Source organism: Fistularia commersonii, chromosome 17 (assembly GCF_037954325.1).
Source record: "Fistularia commersonii isolate RoL2024-O1a breed Wild chromosome 17, RoL_Fcom_v1.0, whole genome shotgun sequence".
Classification (NCBI taxonomy): Eukaryota; Metazoa; Chordata; class Actinopteri; order Syngnathiformes; family Fistulariidae; genus Fistularia; species Fistularia commersonii.
In genome coordinates, this window is record NC_141300.1 from 1,793,128 (window position 1) to 1,806,751 (window position 13,624).

A 13,624-nucleotide genomic window follows, 5' to 3' on the forward strand; every position below is an offset into this window, starting at 1 on the left:
TGGAGAACCCCCTTTATTTCCCTGTGCAGAACCCTCTATAGGACCCTCCTGTCGGACCTTCTATGGACCCTCGACAGAACCCTCTACATGACCCCTTGTAGAACCCTTTGCAGAACCTTCTATAGAACTCTCTACAGGCCCTTCCGCTTCCAGGATCTTCTCCATATCCTGTCCGGGATGAAGTGCGACCTAACGCAGGTCCTGATACAACACCGTGCAGCACAGGCATGTCAACCTGAGATCCAGTCCTTACCGAAGAAGAGCGCCAGCACGGTCCGGTTCCGGGCGGAGGGCAGGGCCGCGGTGCCGGCGGCCAGAAGGCGGCTCAGTCTGCGGGGGTTTGGCAGCCGCGGCTCCTGGAGCGCCTGGTAGACCCCATCCTGGTAGAGGGCGGGAACGAGGCGCACCAGGGGGGAACCTGGGGAATGGGGGGTCAGGAGGGGTCATGTATGCGGCGGGGTCAGCTGGAGGGGGCGGGGCTCCCTGAACTCACCCACGGTGCCGCGGCGGGGGGTCCCCAGGCTGTTGTACCAGCCGTCGAAGCGGGGGGGCTCCCAGCGGCGGGTTTTGGGCGTCGGACCTTCTGCGAGTCCGGGTCCTGCCAAGCAGAGCAGCAGGAGGACACCCCACTGCGGATCCATGGGAACGAGAGGAGCTTTTGGACCACGGAGGGTTGGTGGGTGGTAGCTGGTGGCGGTGAGGGTTCCACCAGGGCAGGACGCTGGAGGCGTAGAAGCTCTAGAGAGAACGAGAGAGCTCTGGACTGCCGGAGTCACTCGGTGCGTGGCTTTTCAATGACTCCCGGACACCCACGTCACGCCTGAGCACACCTCCTGTCCAGCCCAGACCTCCTCCTCCTCCTCCTCCTCCTCCTCCTTCTTCTCGTCAGGTATAAAGGGAGTTTAAGGGGGCGGGGCACAGTCACTCACTTCTGCAACTCAGAAGCTCCCAGGTTAGGAGAAACTTCTTATTGACTGTTTTTTCCACATCAGTTTCTCCACGTGAGACCTGATATCTGGATACTTGGAGCCACACTCGGGTAAGAGATCTCCTCCGCTAACAGTGGCTCCTCTGTGAGTCTGCAGGACCTGGACCTGGACCGGAGATGACCCTCTACGATGACACCTACCCATTCTACCCCCTACAAAGAACCCCCTTCATCTTCAGCGGCCGCCTTCTGGCCGTCATCCTGGTGTTCTCCTCGCTGGCGCTCGGCCTGCTCCTCATCCTGCCCGGGATCAGGGGGAGGTCGGTGAGTTCGGCCGGTCTCGGCGTCTCCCGGAGGCGCCTGACGGGACCTAACGCGGTCCGTCTGCTCCCGTCAGAGGTTCTTCTGGACGCTGAGGATCACCGCCGGCTTGTTCGTGGCCGCCGTGATCGTGGGTGAGTTCACACCACTTTTGCCGTCGTCGCGTTTTTCCCCCGCCCGCTCCTCACTGGTTCCTCAACCCGCAGCCCTCAACTTTACCAGCGACTGGGCCCAGGCCACGGTGACCACCAGCACCTCCTACAAGTCCTTCAGCAGCGCGGTGGTTCACGCCCAGGTGGGCCTGCATGTCGGCCTCGGCGGCATCAACGTCACCCTGAGGGGTGAGTCAGGGCGAGAGTGTCCCACGGGCTCCTCCCATTGGCTCTTGAACCGACACCCTCCCTGCCCTTCCCCCGCAGGGACGCCGGTGGAGCAGCTCAACGAGACCATCGACTACAACGAGATGTTCGGCTGGCGTGACGCGATGGAGGAGAAGTACCAGGAGGCCCTGGAGCGAGGCCTGCCCACCCCCATCCTCTACGTGGCAGAGAAGTTCACCCGCGGAAGCCCCTGCCGCCTCCTTGGACGATACCGCCACGCCGGACGCTACGCCTCCGCCGCCCTCTGGTGGGTATCAGCAGAACTCCACCTCCTCATCGTCATCTCAGGAACGTCTCCAACCCTGCCTGTTGTCCCCTCCTGCAGGGCGGCGTTCTCCACCTGGGCGCTCACCAATGTCCTACTCCTAATGGCGGCGCCGCCGCAGGCCGGTTGCACGGCGCTGGCCACCGCCGTTCTGCTGCTCCTCTCGGCCGCCTCCTTCGCCGCCGCCGGGAAGGCGCCGCCGTGCGTCTTCTCCATCGGCTCGCGGTCCTTCCAGGTCCAGCTGGGCCCGTCCTTCTGGCTGGCCGTGGTCACAGGTGGGTCACAGAAGACTCCTCCAGCCGTCTTCTTCTTCTTCTATGTGTACTACCCCAGTACCCGCTGTGGCCTCCTCAGGTGTGCTGTGCGTTGCCGTGGGGGTCCTGGTGCTGACGTTGAACTTCCTGTCCCCGGAGAGGGCCAAGCAAGTCTGCGGGGTTCACCAAGGTCGGAGCTCCCGCGCCCTGGATGGAGCGGCGTCTCCGGTCGGGGGGACCGGGGAGGTAGGTGGATGAAGCGCACCCTCTCCATATTGTTACCCGAGACCCGCTAACCGCCCCCCTTGTGTTTCAGGGGCAAGTATGACCTCCTCCACCTTTTCCTGCTCCTGCTGGTGGAACCCCAGGTGTCTCCTGCCACGGAGGTCACCGTGAAGCTCTTGGTGTCACAGATGTAAATAGTTTTCTATCGCGTGTTAATAAAGTCATGAACCTCTGCAGCTCACGGGTTTTCTTGGGGCCTCACTGGATATGAAGGGATGAATGAGTGAATGAATGGGTGAGTGTATGACTGGCTGAATTGAAGGAATAGATGAAAGTGAGTTAGTGAGTGAATAAAGAAGGGAGTCAGTGAATGAATGAATGAATAAATGAAAAGAATGACTGAGTGAATGGCTGAATGAATACGTGAGTGAACAAATGAGTGCGAGAATGCATGAATCAATGGATGGAAGCGTGAGTTAGTGAGTGAATGAATTAATGAGCGATTGAGTGAATGAATGAATAAATTAATGATAATGACTGAGTGAATGACTGAATGGAGTGATTGAGTGAATAAATGAATGGATAAGTGAATGAATGAATGAGTGAGTGCATGAATGAATGAATGAATTGATTGATGAAAGATTGAGGTAGTGAGTGAATGAATGAGTGAGTGAGTGAATGAATAAGTAAGAGAGTGAATGAATTGAATGAGTGGGTGAGCGGATGAGATAATGAAGAAGAAGAGCCTCCAGCCTGGAGACCAGACAACAACAACCCCCCCCCCCCCCCCCCAGGCAGCTTCCTGCGCCACCGCAGGCGAGGTAGAACATCTGCAGAGGCTCAGAAGACGCGTTCTCACCGTAGAGTCCTTGAGGCCCTCTGTCCCCTGTGGAGGGGTCTGCTGGGCTCCACATGGGGGTCCGGCCCGTCCCCCGTCTCGGCATGTTCCACTCGGAAACATGCCTCGCTGGCGCTCGGCCTGCTCCTCATCCTGCCCGGGATCAGGGGGAGGTCGGTGAGTTCGGCCGGTCTCGGCGTCTCCCGGAGGCGCCTGACGGGACCTAACGCGGTCCGTCTGCTCCCGTCAGAGGTTCTTCTGGACGCTGAGGATCACCGCCGGCTTGTTCGTGGCCGCCGTGATCGTGGGTGAGTTCACACCACTTTTGCCGTCGTCGCGTTTTTCCCCCGCCCGCTCCTCACTGGTTCCTCAACCCGCAGCCCTCAACTTTACCAGCGACTGGGCCCAGGCCACGGTGACCACCAGCACCTCCTACAAGTCCTTCAGCAGCGCGGTGGTTCACGCCCAGGTGGGCCTGCATGTCGGCCTCGGCGGCATCAACGTCACCCTGAGGGGTGAGTCAGGGCGAGAGTGTCCCACGGGCTCCTCCCATTGGCTCTTGAACCGACACCCTCCCTGCCCTTCCCCCGCAGGGACGCCGGTGGAGCAGCTCAACGAGACCATCGACTACAACGAGATGTTCGGCTGGCGTGACGCGATGGAGGAGAAGTACCAGGAGGCCCTGGAGCGAGGCCTGCCCACCCCCATCCTCTACGTGGCAGAGAAGTTCACCCGCGGAAGCCCCTGCCGCCTCCTTGGACGATACCGCCACGCCGGACGCTACGCCTCCGCCGCCCTCTGGTGGGTATCAGCAGAACTCCACCTCCTCATCGTCATCTCAGGAACGTCTCCAACCCTGCCTGTTGTCCCCTCCTGCAGGGCGGCGTTCTCCACCTGGGCGCTCACCAATGTCCTACTCCTAATGGCGGCGCCGCCGCAGGCCGGTTGCACGGCGCTGGCCACCGCCGTTCTGCTGCTCCTCTCGGCCGCCTCCTTCGCCGCCGCCGGGAAGGCGCCGCCGTGCGTCTTCTCCATCGGCTCGCGGTCCTTCCAGGTCCAGCTGGGCCCGTCCTTCTGGCTGGCCGTGGTCACAGGTGGGTCACAGAAGACTCCTCCAGCCGTCTTCTTCTTCTTCTATGTGTACTACCCCAGTACCCGCTGTGGCCTCCTCAGGTGTGCTGTGCGTTGCCGTGGGGGTCCTGGTGCTGACGTTGAACTTCCTGTCCCCGGAGAGGGCCAAGCAAGTCTGCGGGGTTCACCAAGGTCGGAGCTCCCGCGCCCTGGATGGAGCGGCGTCTCCGGTCGGGGGGACCGGGGAGGTAGGTGGATGAAGCGCACCCTCTCCATATTGTTACCCGAGACCCGCTAACCGCCCCCCTTGTGTTTCAGGGGCAAGTATGACCTCCTCCACCTTTTCCTGCTCCTGCTGGTGGAACCCCAGGTGTCTCCTGCCACGGAGGTCACCGTGAAGCTCTTGGTGTCACAGATGTAAATAGTTTTCTATCGCGTGTTAATAAAGTCATGAACCTCTGCAGCTCACGGGTTTTCTTGGGGCCTCACTGGATATGAAGGGATGAATGAGTGAATGAATGGGTGAGTGTATGACTGGCTGAATTGAAGGAATAGATGAAAGTGAGTTAGTGAGTGAATAAAGAAGGGAGTCAGTGAATGAATGAATGAATAAATGAAAAGAATGACTGAGTGAATGGCTGAATGAATACGTGAGTGAACAAATGAGTGCGAGAATGCATGAATCAATGGATGGAAGCGTGAGTTAGTGAGTGAATGAATTAATGAGCGATTGAGTGAATGAATGAATAAATTAATGATAATGACTGAGTGAATGACTGAATGGAGTGATTGAGTGAATAAATGAATGGATAAGTGAATGAATGAATGAGTGAGTGCATGAATGAATGAATGAATTGATTGATGAAAGATTGAGGTAGTGAGTGAATGAATGAGTGAGTGAGTGAATGAATAAGTAAGAGAGTGAATGAATTGAATGAGTGGGTGAGCGGATGAGATAATGAATACGTGAATGAATGGATGAATGAGTAAATGACTGAGTTAGAAGAGACCAAAAAAATTCCCTTCACCAAGTGTTAGGTTCTGCTCCCTAGGGTTCACCATATGACTCTAAATTGCAGGTGTGAATGAGAGGGTGAAGGTCTGCGTTTCTGTGATTGACAGCCAAGACGGCCGGGTTAAGCCCCGCCTTTTGCCCCAGCGTGAGCTGCGATTGGCTGGCCCTTAGCAGGTCAAAGGTCACTTCTGGAGTCTCCGCGAAGAAGGAACCAGATAAAAACCACCAAGTCAGCATGAAGCAGTATTTGTATTATGGTTGTAGTTGTCAGTAATGTGTAGTAGGATACATTGTAGTATTCTCTGGTAAAAGTACTTATACTGTACTTTCAAGAGTGTGTCGACGCTGCCCCCCAATACAGACACACACTAGCTACACCCATGGGTGGGTTCTGCTGCCCCCTGCTGGCATTTGTTTTGCTTGCGGTTGCTGGAGGCTGCCAGCAGGGGGCGCTGCAAGCAGGGGTACTTTAACATCCAAGTATTTCCTTCACCACTTTAATTGGAACAGATAGTAATGACACGTAGTATTTGAAGGCGCTCAGAGTATCCTGTGAGTACCAGTACTGACCCGGTCTGACTGTCAGTAGATCTCCATGACGACATGCATATATGATGAGGAAGGTGATTCCCCCCCCCCCTCACACACACACACACACACACACAGACACACGCACGCACACACACACACACACACTCACACACACATTATTTACAATAGAAGCGAGTTGTCCGGCTCCATGTGCGCTATAAAAATGACTAACTAAAATAGAAATGTACTCATTTGTCTCTGCATAAGAAAATAATAACCACCTTAAAGCTACTTCTTGTCCACACTGGAGACTGATAGGCAGTACTACTGACGGGCAGTACTACTAACGCGCAGTATTACTGATGGCCAGTAGGACTGACACGCAGTTCTATGGGACCTGGCGTAGTGCTACTGACACGCAGTATTACTGATGTACAGTACTACTGCCGAAAAGTACAACTGACCTTCAGTATGCCTGGCATGCAGTACAACTGAGGTGCCGTGTCACCCAACTTGTAGTACTGCTGACGTGACGTGGAGCACCACTGATGCGCACGATGACTGACGTGATGAGTAGCACTACTGACACGCAGTACAACTAACGTGTAGTACCACTGACCCACAGTACGACTGACGTGACATGCAGTACGACTGAAGTGTAGTACTACTGACAAACAGTACAACTGGCGTGACGTGTAGTACAACTGACACGCGGTAAGACTGACGTGATGTGTATCACCACAGACACACAGTATGACTAACGTGTAGGTCTACTGACATGCAGTACAACATACACGCAGTACGACCGATGTAATGTGCAGTACTGCGGCCTTGAAGTTCAGCACGACTGACGCACAGTACTGCTGCCGAAAACTACAACTGACCCTCAGTATACCTGGCGTGCAGTGCAACTGATGTGTCGTGCTACTGACATAATGTGTAGTATTTCTGTCACGCAGTACGACTGACACGCAGTACAACTGACATGCAGTACGACTGACAAGCAGCGCGACTTACATGTAGTATGACTGACACAGAGTTAATCGGATGTGTAGTACTACTGACGTGATGTGCAGTACTGCTTCTGGGATGTGCAGTACTACTGATGCGATGCGCAGTACAACTGGCACACAGTACTACTGATGCACAGGACTACAACTCATAGACAGTGCTACTGACACGCAGTGCGACTGACACGCAGTACTACCCGGGTGCAGTGCGAACACCGTGCAGTACTACTGATGCACGGCACTAGTGACACGCAGTACTACCCACATGCAGTGCGACTGACATGCATGGTGACCTACACGCAGTTCTCCTGAAGCACAGTCCCACCAAGGTGTTGTGCAGAAGTACTGACAGGCAGAAGTACTGACAGGCAGTAGTACTGACAAGCAGTAGTACTGACAAGCAGTAGTACTGATAGGCCGTAGTACAAGCAGGCTATAGTACTGACAGGCAGTAGTACTGATGGGCAGTGGTACTGCGGTACAGTGCGTCAGGCACAGCAGCACTGACAGGGTTCCCCTTGTAAGGCCATCATGAGGAGGTGTTCCGAGAGAAAGCCTGGAGATGAGAACCGGATGTTCTGCAGAGCTTCGCGACGACAACGAAACAAAAAAATAGAAAAATAAATTCTCCTCGCCACGCTGGGCCTCCCACCCTTCGCCCCCACCCCCCCACCCCACCCCCCAATCCTGCCGCCACCGCCCCCGGCTCCTCCCTGCAGGGCAGGGTCTTCAGATGTAGGCTGGCGTCTCCTGTCCCGTCAGGAGTCTGAACATCACGGCCGGCATGGTCTTCATGTTGATCTGCAGGAGGAGAGGAAGAGGAGAACGTTGAATCCTGGCCGGCTGATAGGCTCGGCGTCCCGGCCCCGGTGCCCGGGAGACCTCACCTCCCCCACCGACACAGACAGGGTTTGGACGATCTTCTCGTGCGCCATGGCGACCACGCTCTGCCCGTTGATCTCGATGATCCGGTGTCCGACGCGGACGCCGCCTCGCTCGGCGATGCCGCCGCGCATCAGGCTGCAGATCTGAGGACGGGAGAGAGTCAACGTCTCATCCGGTGGACCGGGAACAAGATCCGGGCAAGATCTCGCTCGCTCCTCGTACTCACAATCCCGTTCTGAACGCTGAAGCCCAGCTGGAACTTGAGATCGGGACGCTTGATGAGGACGGTGGTGACGGGAGGGCAGCTGACGATGCTCAGCTTCACCTTCAACTGATTCTTCAGTCCCTGCAGGGAGAGAAGATCACAGAGGAGATGTTCTAACTGCTTAACCCTCTTAGATTCATTTTTCCATTCATTCATCCATTTATTACCCATTCTGGGTATCCAGCTCACAGGGTCATAGGGGATGCTGGGGTAGCTTACACTGGAGTGAGGGGCGGGGCTTAACCTTCATGCGATCCCCTATGGACTGTTCTATGTCCATAGGGTCTTCAGTGAAGAAGAAGGGACCTTCTTGCTGTGACGGTGCTGACCAGCCTTAGGGTCCAGGCAAAACCTTGCCTCTCACCCCAGTGTCATCTGGGAGTGGCTCCCGAGACGAATAAATGAGTTAAAGGTTCTTCCTGCTCCGGAGGATCTCCGGACGGAGGAGGTCATCGGTCCATCATCCAACTTTTATCAACAAGCAAATTTTTAGCAGCTCTGTTCACCCTCTCACGACATAATGGTGTCACCTTCAACGACTAGAGGTTGCCAATTGGCTCCTCACCTTGATGATGCCCTGGCAGGTGGCCAGGGGCAGGCCCACCAGGCTGGTGTCGTTGATGGACATGATCTGGTCCCCCACGCTGAGCTTGCCGGAGCGGGCGGCGGGGCCGCTGTTCAGCATGCTGGCGAGGATGACGGTAGGCAGGATGGAGCCCCAGCCCGACTCCACGATCACCACGCCCAGGTTCTCCCCCTTCTGCTTCTCCACGTACAGCTGGACGGGCAAGAAAAAGGACACGTGACGGGACATTCGGAGGCAGGCGGGCGAGATACCTGCTCAGGTCAACACGACTACCAGGAAATACCCTAGCCCCTAACCCTAACCCTAACCCTTAGCCTAACCCTTAAGGTCATTGAGACCTTGGTCCCAGAGTCTCCTTCAGTTCAGACTGACTGTGGAGGGTGTATGGTATTTCAACTCCAAGATGGAGGCTGGAGCCGGACGAACCGTGCAACTCCTGGACCACCTGGCAGTCGGTATGCCCGGAGGAGCAGTCTGGGCCACATGACTGAGGAGAAGTTTGGGTTCCTTGTATAACTGTCTGTGGTTTGACCCCCAGCGGTCACTCAAAACCGGAGAAATCTCTTGGATGAAGCTGAGATGTCTTCTACTCTAAGTCCAGTTGCCACGATGAGATTTACGTAGAACCTCCAAAGACATGTAATGATTGTGATTCAGTGATTTCAAACAAATTTTCACGAGAATCAGAGGGTCTGGACGACTGGCGAGGTCCTTCACGACTCGTCGGCCTTCGCCCAACAAATCCTGAAACAGAAAACGGGGCACCTCCTTGCAGTTGTCCGAGTTGGAGAAATGGACGAGGTCATCGTGGTACATCTCCTGGGAGCTGATGATGTCGCTGTACTGCTTCTGGCTCAGGTCGGTGGGGTTGATGCCGTTGGCCCGGAGGAACTCTCTGTAGGCCACGCTGAAGGCCTGGCCGATGGACTGCGCGATCAGCTGTGCCTGCGGGGAGGGGAGTGTTTGGGGAAAACTGCTCAGAGATACAAGGTAAACCCATTCGACAACAGCGGGGAGGTGAGAAAGACCACAGGCGTTTAGGTTGACCAAAACCAAGACAGAAGAACTGAGAGAGTCATGAGCAGCTATCGGGTGGAAACTCACATCCTCGGACTCAAAGATGTAGCAGATCATGCCGTACTGACTCTTCCCCTCACCGCCGGACACGGGCGAGTCGCAAGACTCCTCCGAGGACGACTGGGACATTCGCCTGCGAGCCATCAAGACCACGATGCTGCCGATATCTGCGATGTAGGAGATGGTCCGCAGGGCGCTGTCCATCATGGTCTCCTGTGCGAGGCAACGGGAAGTGATTCGGCAGGACCACCGGAGGGTGGGGGGGGCCGATCGAGATCGCAAGGATCTTGAACCCGAACCTGAGTGTCGGCGTTGAGCACTTTGACAGCTTTCGTGGAGATGAACAGGTCCACCTCTGTCATCATCTGAGAGTCTTCATCTTGGCTCTTTGAAGTTGACAACACACAGTCTTCATTAGGGAAGCGACAACACAATGACGATCTGATCTAAGTGGTGCTGCAGCGCCCTCATGTGGTGACAATGTGGAACAGCAGCTGGCTGGTGGAATCACAAAAGCAAGATCTTTTGGTGTTCATCCAAACGCCGCCTCAGATGTCAAGCGAGCCGAGGGCGCCTCTCCATCTTCACCCCGGATGCTGGTTTTTGGATCAACATCAAAAGTCTCCAATGCCTCTGCTTTTACAAGGTCATCATCAGCCCTGCTCTGAAACAACGCTCAGCCTGGCTGTCCGGCAGAAGCTCGCTCGCTCGCTCTGAGGACCCAGGGCGCCGCCCAGAAGGCGGCATAGCCCGTTACCTTGACGCGGCTGACGGCTTCGTGGGCCTGCGACATGCGGACGGACTTGGACGGGTTCTTGTCGGACAGCACCTGAGTGCAGCCCAGGTAGTTGGCGGCGAAGATGATGCCGTCGATCAGATCCTCGGGCTCGCAGGGGCCGGGGACTGTCGAGCACAAGGACACCCTGTTTGAAACGGCGAAAATTTTTCCGACGGCCGATGACAGAGGGGATGTTCTGCGCCGTTTACCGTCTTCAAAGCTGGGGAAACACGCCGCTTCCTGTGATTTCTTTGGAAAGAAAGAGCTGGTGTCAGTGAGACTCCAATCGCAGAAGTGATTCTGTGGAGCCTTTTAGCTCAACGGTGTCCTTCACCGCTTGCAGCGAGGCCTCACCTTGGGGGAGCCGCTCTCCACCTCCGGGATGGGATCTGGACACTGGGGCCTCCTCGGCTGCTCTGGCGCCTCCTCCGGCTTTTCATCCGGCGGCGAGCATACAGGTGCTTTGACCTGTGAGACCAGCAACAAAAAAACAAGCTCTGAAGGTGCGAGGAACCGTTTGAACCTTACTTACTCAGTTCTGGAGATAATGAGAGATCTTTCCAGTTGTCCGCCAGGTTGTCCCACCTGCTGCGTTGTCTCCGTCGGCCTCTGCTTCTCCTCCAGCGTCATCATAGGCAGCTCCAGGCCGTGGCGAGGAGCTGGTGGCGTCTCGGCAGGCCTGGGGTCGGCACCCTGGCTGCCCGCGGAGGGACTGGGCCTTGGAGCGGGTGGGGTCTCTCGGCGGGGCGGGGCCTTCTGGAGGTCCGGCGGTGTCTGAACATGGGAATGGTGGGGTGGAGGAGGAGGTGGAGGAGCAGTAGGAGGATGCTTGATGGAGCCGCTCCTGGATTTGTTCCGCCCAGGCGTCTTCTTGTAGTCCTTGGCCGATGGCTTAGCACGCGGCTCGCCTCTGCTGGCCGGACAACCTTTGACCCCGGAGATGATGTGCACGGCTTCCTGGCCTCCGCCCTTCCTCCCCCGGCCCTTCCCCTGCCTCTCCTTCTCTTTCGGGCCCCCGTGGGGCCCCTCCCCCTTCCTCGCCGCCCCCGCCACATTGGAGTATCGACTCGCTCGGGTGCTGCCGTCTTCTCCTCGGTCTTCACCTCCCTTTCTGACCATCTTACCCTCTCCCTGCTGATGAAGGCCGACCGGCCTTTGGACGGCGTTGTCTTCCTCCTGCTCCAGATCCTCGATAAATTTGGCCCCGTCCAGCACCTCCTCTATCTCGTCTCCATCGGTGAAGAAGAACCTCTTCTCCTGGACCCTCATCACGTTCCGCTCCGCCTCGTCACCGGGTGCGGACCTGCAGCGGGGCCTGAGGGGCTGCACCGCCCGGTGGGACTTCGTGTCCGACGGCGAGCCCTCGCACATCTCGCCGCCCTGGCGTGGCCTTGGCGCCGACGCCTCCACCCCGACGCCGCTCTCTCCGGGGTGCTCGCCCGCTGTGTGCTTTATGTAGCCGGCGTCCTCGGGACAGTACTGCTTGTAGAACCTCATGTCCATGACGCCGTCTCGGCTCAGGTGCAGCACCTCGTCGTAGTCCTGCTCCACATCCGAGCCCACGTTGTCGTACTCCGAGCAGGTGTCGTCCATGTCTTCGGGACTTGGGTCACAGCTGGTGTAAAAGCGTCTGGAGGGAATGGGCGGAGTCAGTCGCTCCTGGTCGCCATCCTTCGAGGTATGCGACACCGACGCTTCCCTAACCAGACCCAGCTGCTCCTCCCGCTGTTTGCCGAGGCCTGGACACGGCGGCGGGACGGACGCCACGATTTTGGAAACAGCACCTGGTCTTTTTCCATGAGCCATCACCGGCCCGGCGAGCCCGCGGCCCTCAACCCTGCGGACGGGAACAGAAGGTTAGGTTCTACATGCGCCTCCTGCAGGTTCTTCTTCACTCCGGGTCGTCATGCCGCTCGTCACCTTCAGATCGTCGTCTGCCACCGCAGAGGAAATGAACAGAATCTATAGTTTTATTGACAAAAACGCGGCTTCCCTGAGTTGCCCCCCGAGCGGAGTGCCTGGTATCGTCCGACGGCGGTGTCTCGGGATGTCTTACCGAGGACCGACCGGGCCGATTGTTTGGAGCCAAACGATCAGAGTATCTCAGATTTGCCGGAAACAAAGAGCCGACAATGACCGACCTTTTCCGATCTTTCCGTCAGATTTCAGGGATAGCGCCTGATGGACAACACCATCAGGTGCCCGGCTGGTACCTCCGGGATTCTAATCCAGGGATAACTTCACGGTGCCGACCCGTCAGGGCAGAGACCCCTGGTGAACCGGAGGAGGTTCCGACCGCGTTGCAAGACAACAACGTGCAGCTCCGACTTCCCTCTGAGAACATCTCAACAACTGGAACCGGACCTGGAGCTGGAGCTACACCCGGAGCTGGAGCTGGACCACCACCACCACCGACTCCATACCGAGCAGGTGAGAACCCGGGGAGGAGGTTTTGACACCCAGACATCTTCTGCGCCCACAGCGGCGACGGCAGGAAACGCCCTGATGACCACGCCAAACCCCGTGGAGCGTCAGCGATGACCTCTCCGTGGTGCTGAACAATCACAGCACAATAACAACGGAGAGGGGGTGGTGGTGTCCGTGCACGCGTTTGCCGTGCGTGTTTCCGCCCTGCCCTTGGTGTATTCTTAGTGTTTTTTTTTTTTTTTTTTTTAAGCCGTCACGCCAAACTCGCGCCGCAGCTGTAGGGGCGGCCGTCGTGCGTGGACGCCGCATAGCCACCTGCCTGAGCGTGGCCACATAAAACACCCCCGGCGTGTGCATGTGCGTGTGCGTGTCCCCCCCCCCCCCCCCGTGCGTGATGCTGGGCGGCACTGCGTCTGCACACACCGGTCGACCGGAACCATCCCGAACCCCAATCGACCTTGGTACCGCGCTGACACCCGCAGCCCCTCCTCCTCCACACATCAGCCCCGCATCCACCCACCGCCCGGCTCCGTGACGGAGCACCGGACGGGCCCCGCGTCCCGCCGCGGATACGCATCCCCGTTACTGGCGGTTTGCCGGCGGGGCCACTTACCGACATCCGCCCCGGGTTGCGGGGCCTCCGGTCCGAGCGGCGTGTGGATCAGTTGTCGGGGCGGCGGCGCTCCGGAAGGGGGGTTTTCGGACAAACGCCGCACAGAAGCCCGGGAACCTGTGTAGATGCAACCACCTCCATCTCCGTCATGTGAC

At 57.4% G+C, this 13,624-nt stretch overlaps 3 protein-coding genes across 3 annotated transcripts; 2 read left to right on the plus strand and 1 right to left on the minus strand.

Annotated features, from left to right (window-relative positions):
• The first annotated feature begins 1,093 nt into the window (after positions 1-1,093).
• duoxa (dual oxidase maturation factor) lies at positions 1,094-2,476 on the plus strand. The gene is made up of 7 exons (XM_086163658.1): positions 1,094-1,252; positions 1,326-1,383; positions 1,456-1,590; positions 1,669-1,876; positions 1,955-2,169; positions 2,249-2,394; positions 2,465-2,476. The coding sequence occupies exons 1-7, from the start codon at positions 1,106-1,108 to the stop codon at positions 2,474-2,476; spliced, it is 921 nt and encodes a 306-aa protein (XP_086019784.1). The 5' UTR covers positions 1,094-1,105.
• LOC147224688 (dual oxidase maturation factor 2-like) lies at positions 2,473-4,612 on the plus strand. The gene is made up of 8 exons (XM_086163659.1): positions 2,473-2,516; positions 3,268-3,388; positions 3,462-3,519; positions 3,592-3,726; positions 3,805-4,012; positions 4,091-4,305; positions 4,385-4,530; positions 4,601-4,612. Exons 1-8 carry the CDS (start codon positions 2,473-2,475, stop codon positions 4,610-4,612), a joined length of 939 nt encoding a protein of 312 aa, XP_086019785.1.
• A 915-nt stretch (positions 4,613-5,527) lies between these two features.
• apba2a (amyloid beta (A4) precursor protein-binding, family A, member 2a) lies at positions 5,528-13,610 on the minus strand. The gene is made up of 12 exons (XM_086163650.1): positions 13,470-13,610; positions 11,015-12,266; positions 10,784-10,897; positions 10,639-10,678; positions 10,409-10,554; positions 9,951-10,037; positions 9,679-9,864; positions 9,340-9,519; positions 8,554-8,766; positions 7,950-8,069; positions 7,726-7,866; positions 5,528-7,639 (listed from the first exon to the last, which is right to left on the minus strand). Exons 2-12 carry the CDS (start codon positions 12,233-12,235, stop codon positions 7,568-7,570), a joined length of 2,520 nt encoding a protein of 839 aa, XP_086019776.1. The 5' UTR covers positions 12,236-12,266; positions 13,470-13,610; the 3' UTR covers positions 5,528-7,567.
• Between the last annotated feature and the right edge of the window lie 14 nt (positions 13,611-13,624).

Excerpts from the sequence above, each read along its gene's own strand:
- duoxa (XM_086163658.1), top strand. The coding sequence starts at position 1,106 with ATGACCCTCTACGATGACACCTACCCATTCTACCCCCTACAAAGAACC. Across the intron at positions 1,877-1,954 it reads TACGCCTCCGCCGCCCTCTG|GGCGGCGTTCTCCACCTGGG; the intron begins GTGGGTATCAGC and ends CCCCTCCTGCAG. Across the intron at positions 2,170-2,248 it reads CTGGCTGGCCGTGGTCACAG|GTGTGCTGTGCGTTGCCGTG; the intron begins GTGGGTCACAGA and ends TGGCCTCCTCAG.
- LOC147224688 (XM_086163659.1), top strand. The coding sequence starts at position 2,473 with ATGACCTCCTCCACCTTTTCCTGCTCCTGCTGGTGGAACCCCAG. Across the intron at positions 3,389-3,461 it reads CCGGGATCAGGGGGAGGTCG|AGGTTCTTCTGGACGCTGAG; the intron begins GTGAGTTCGGCC and ends TGCTCCCGTCAG. Across the intron at positions 4,013-4,090 it reads TACGCCTCCGCCGCCCTCTG|GGCGGCGTTCTCCACCTGGG; the intron begins GTGGGTATCAGC and ends CCCCTCCTGCAG.
- apba2a (XM_086163650.1), bottom strand. The coding sequence starts at position 12,235 with ATGGCTCATGGAAAAAGACCAGGTGCTGTTTCCAAAATCGTGGCGTCC. Across the intron at positions 7,867-7,949 it reads TCAGCGTTCAGAACGGGATT|ATCTGCAGCCTGATGCGCGG; the intron begins GTGAGTACGAGG and ends TCCCGTCCTCAG. Across the intron at positions 7,640-7,725 it reads TGTCTGTGTCGGTGGGGGAG|ATCAACATGAAGACCATGCC; the intron begins GTGAGGTCTCCC and ends CTCCTCCTGCAG.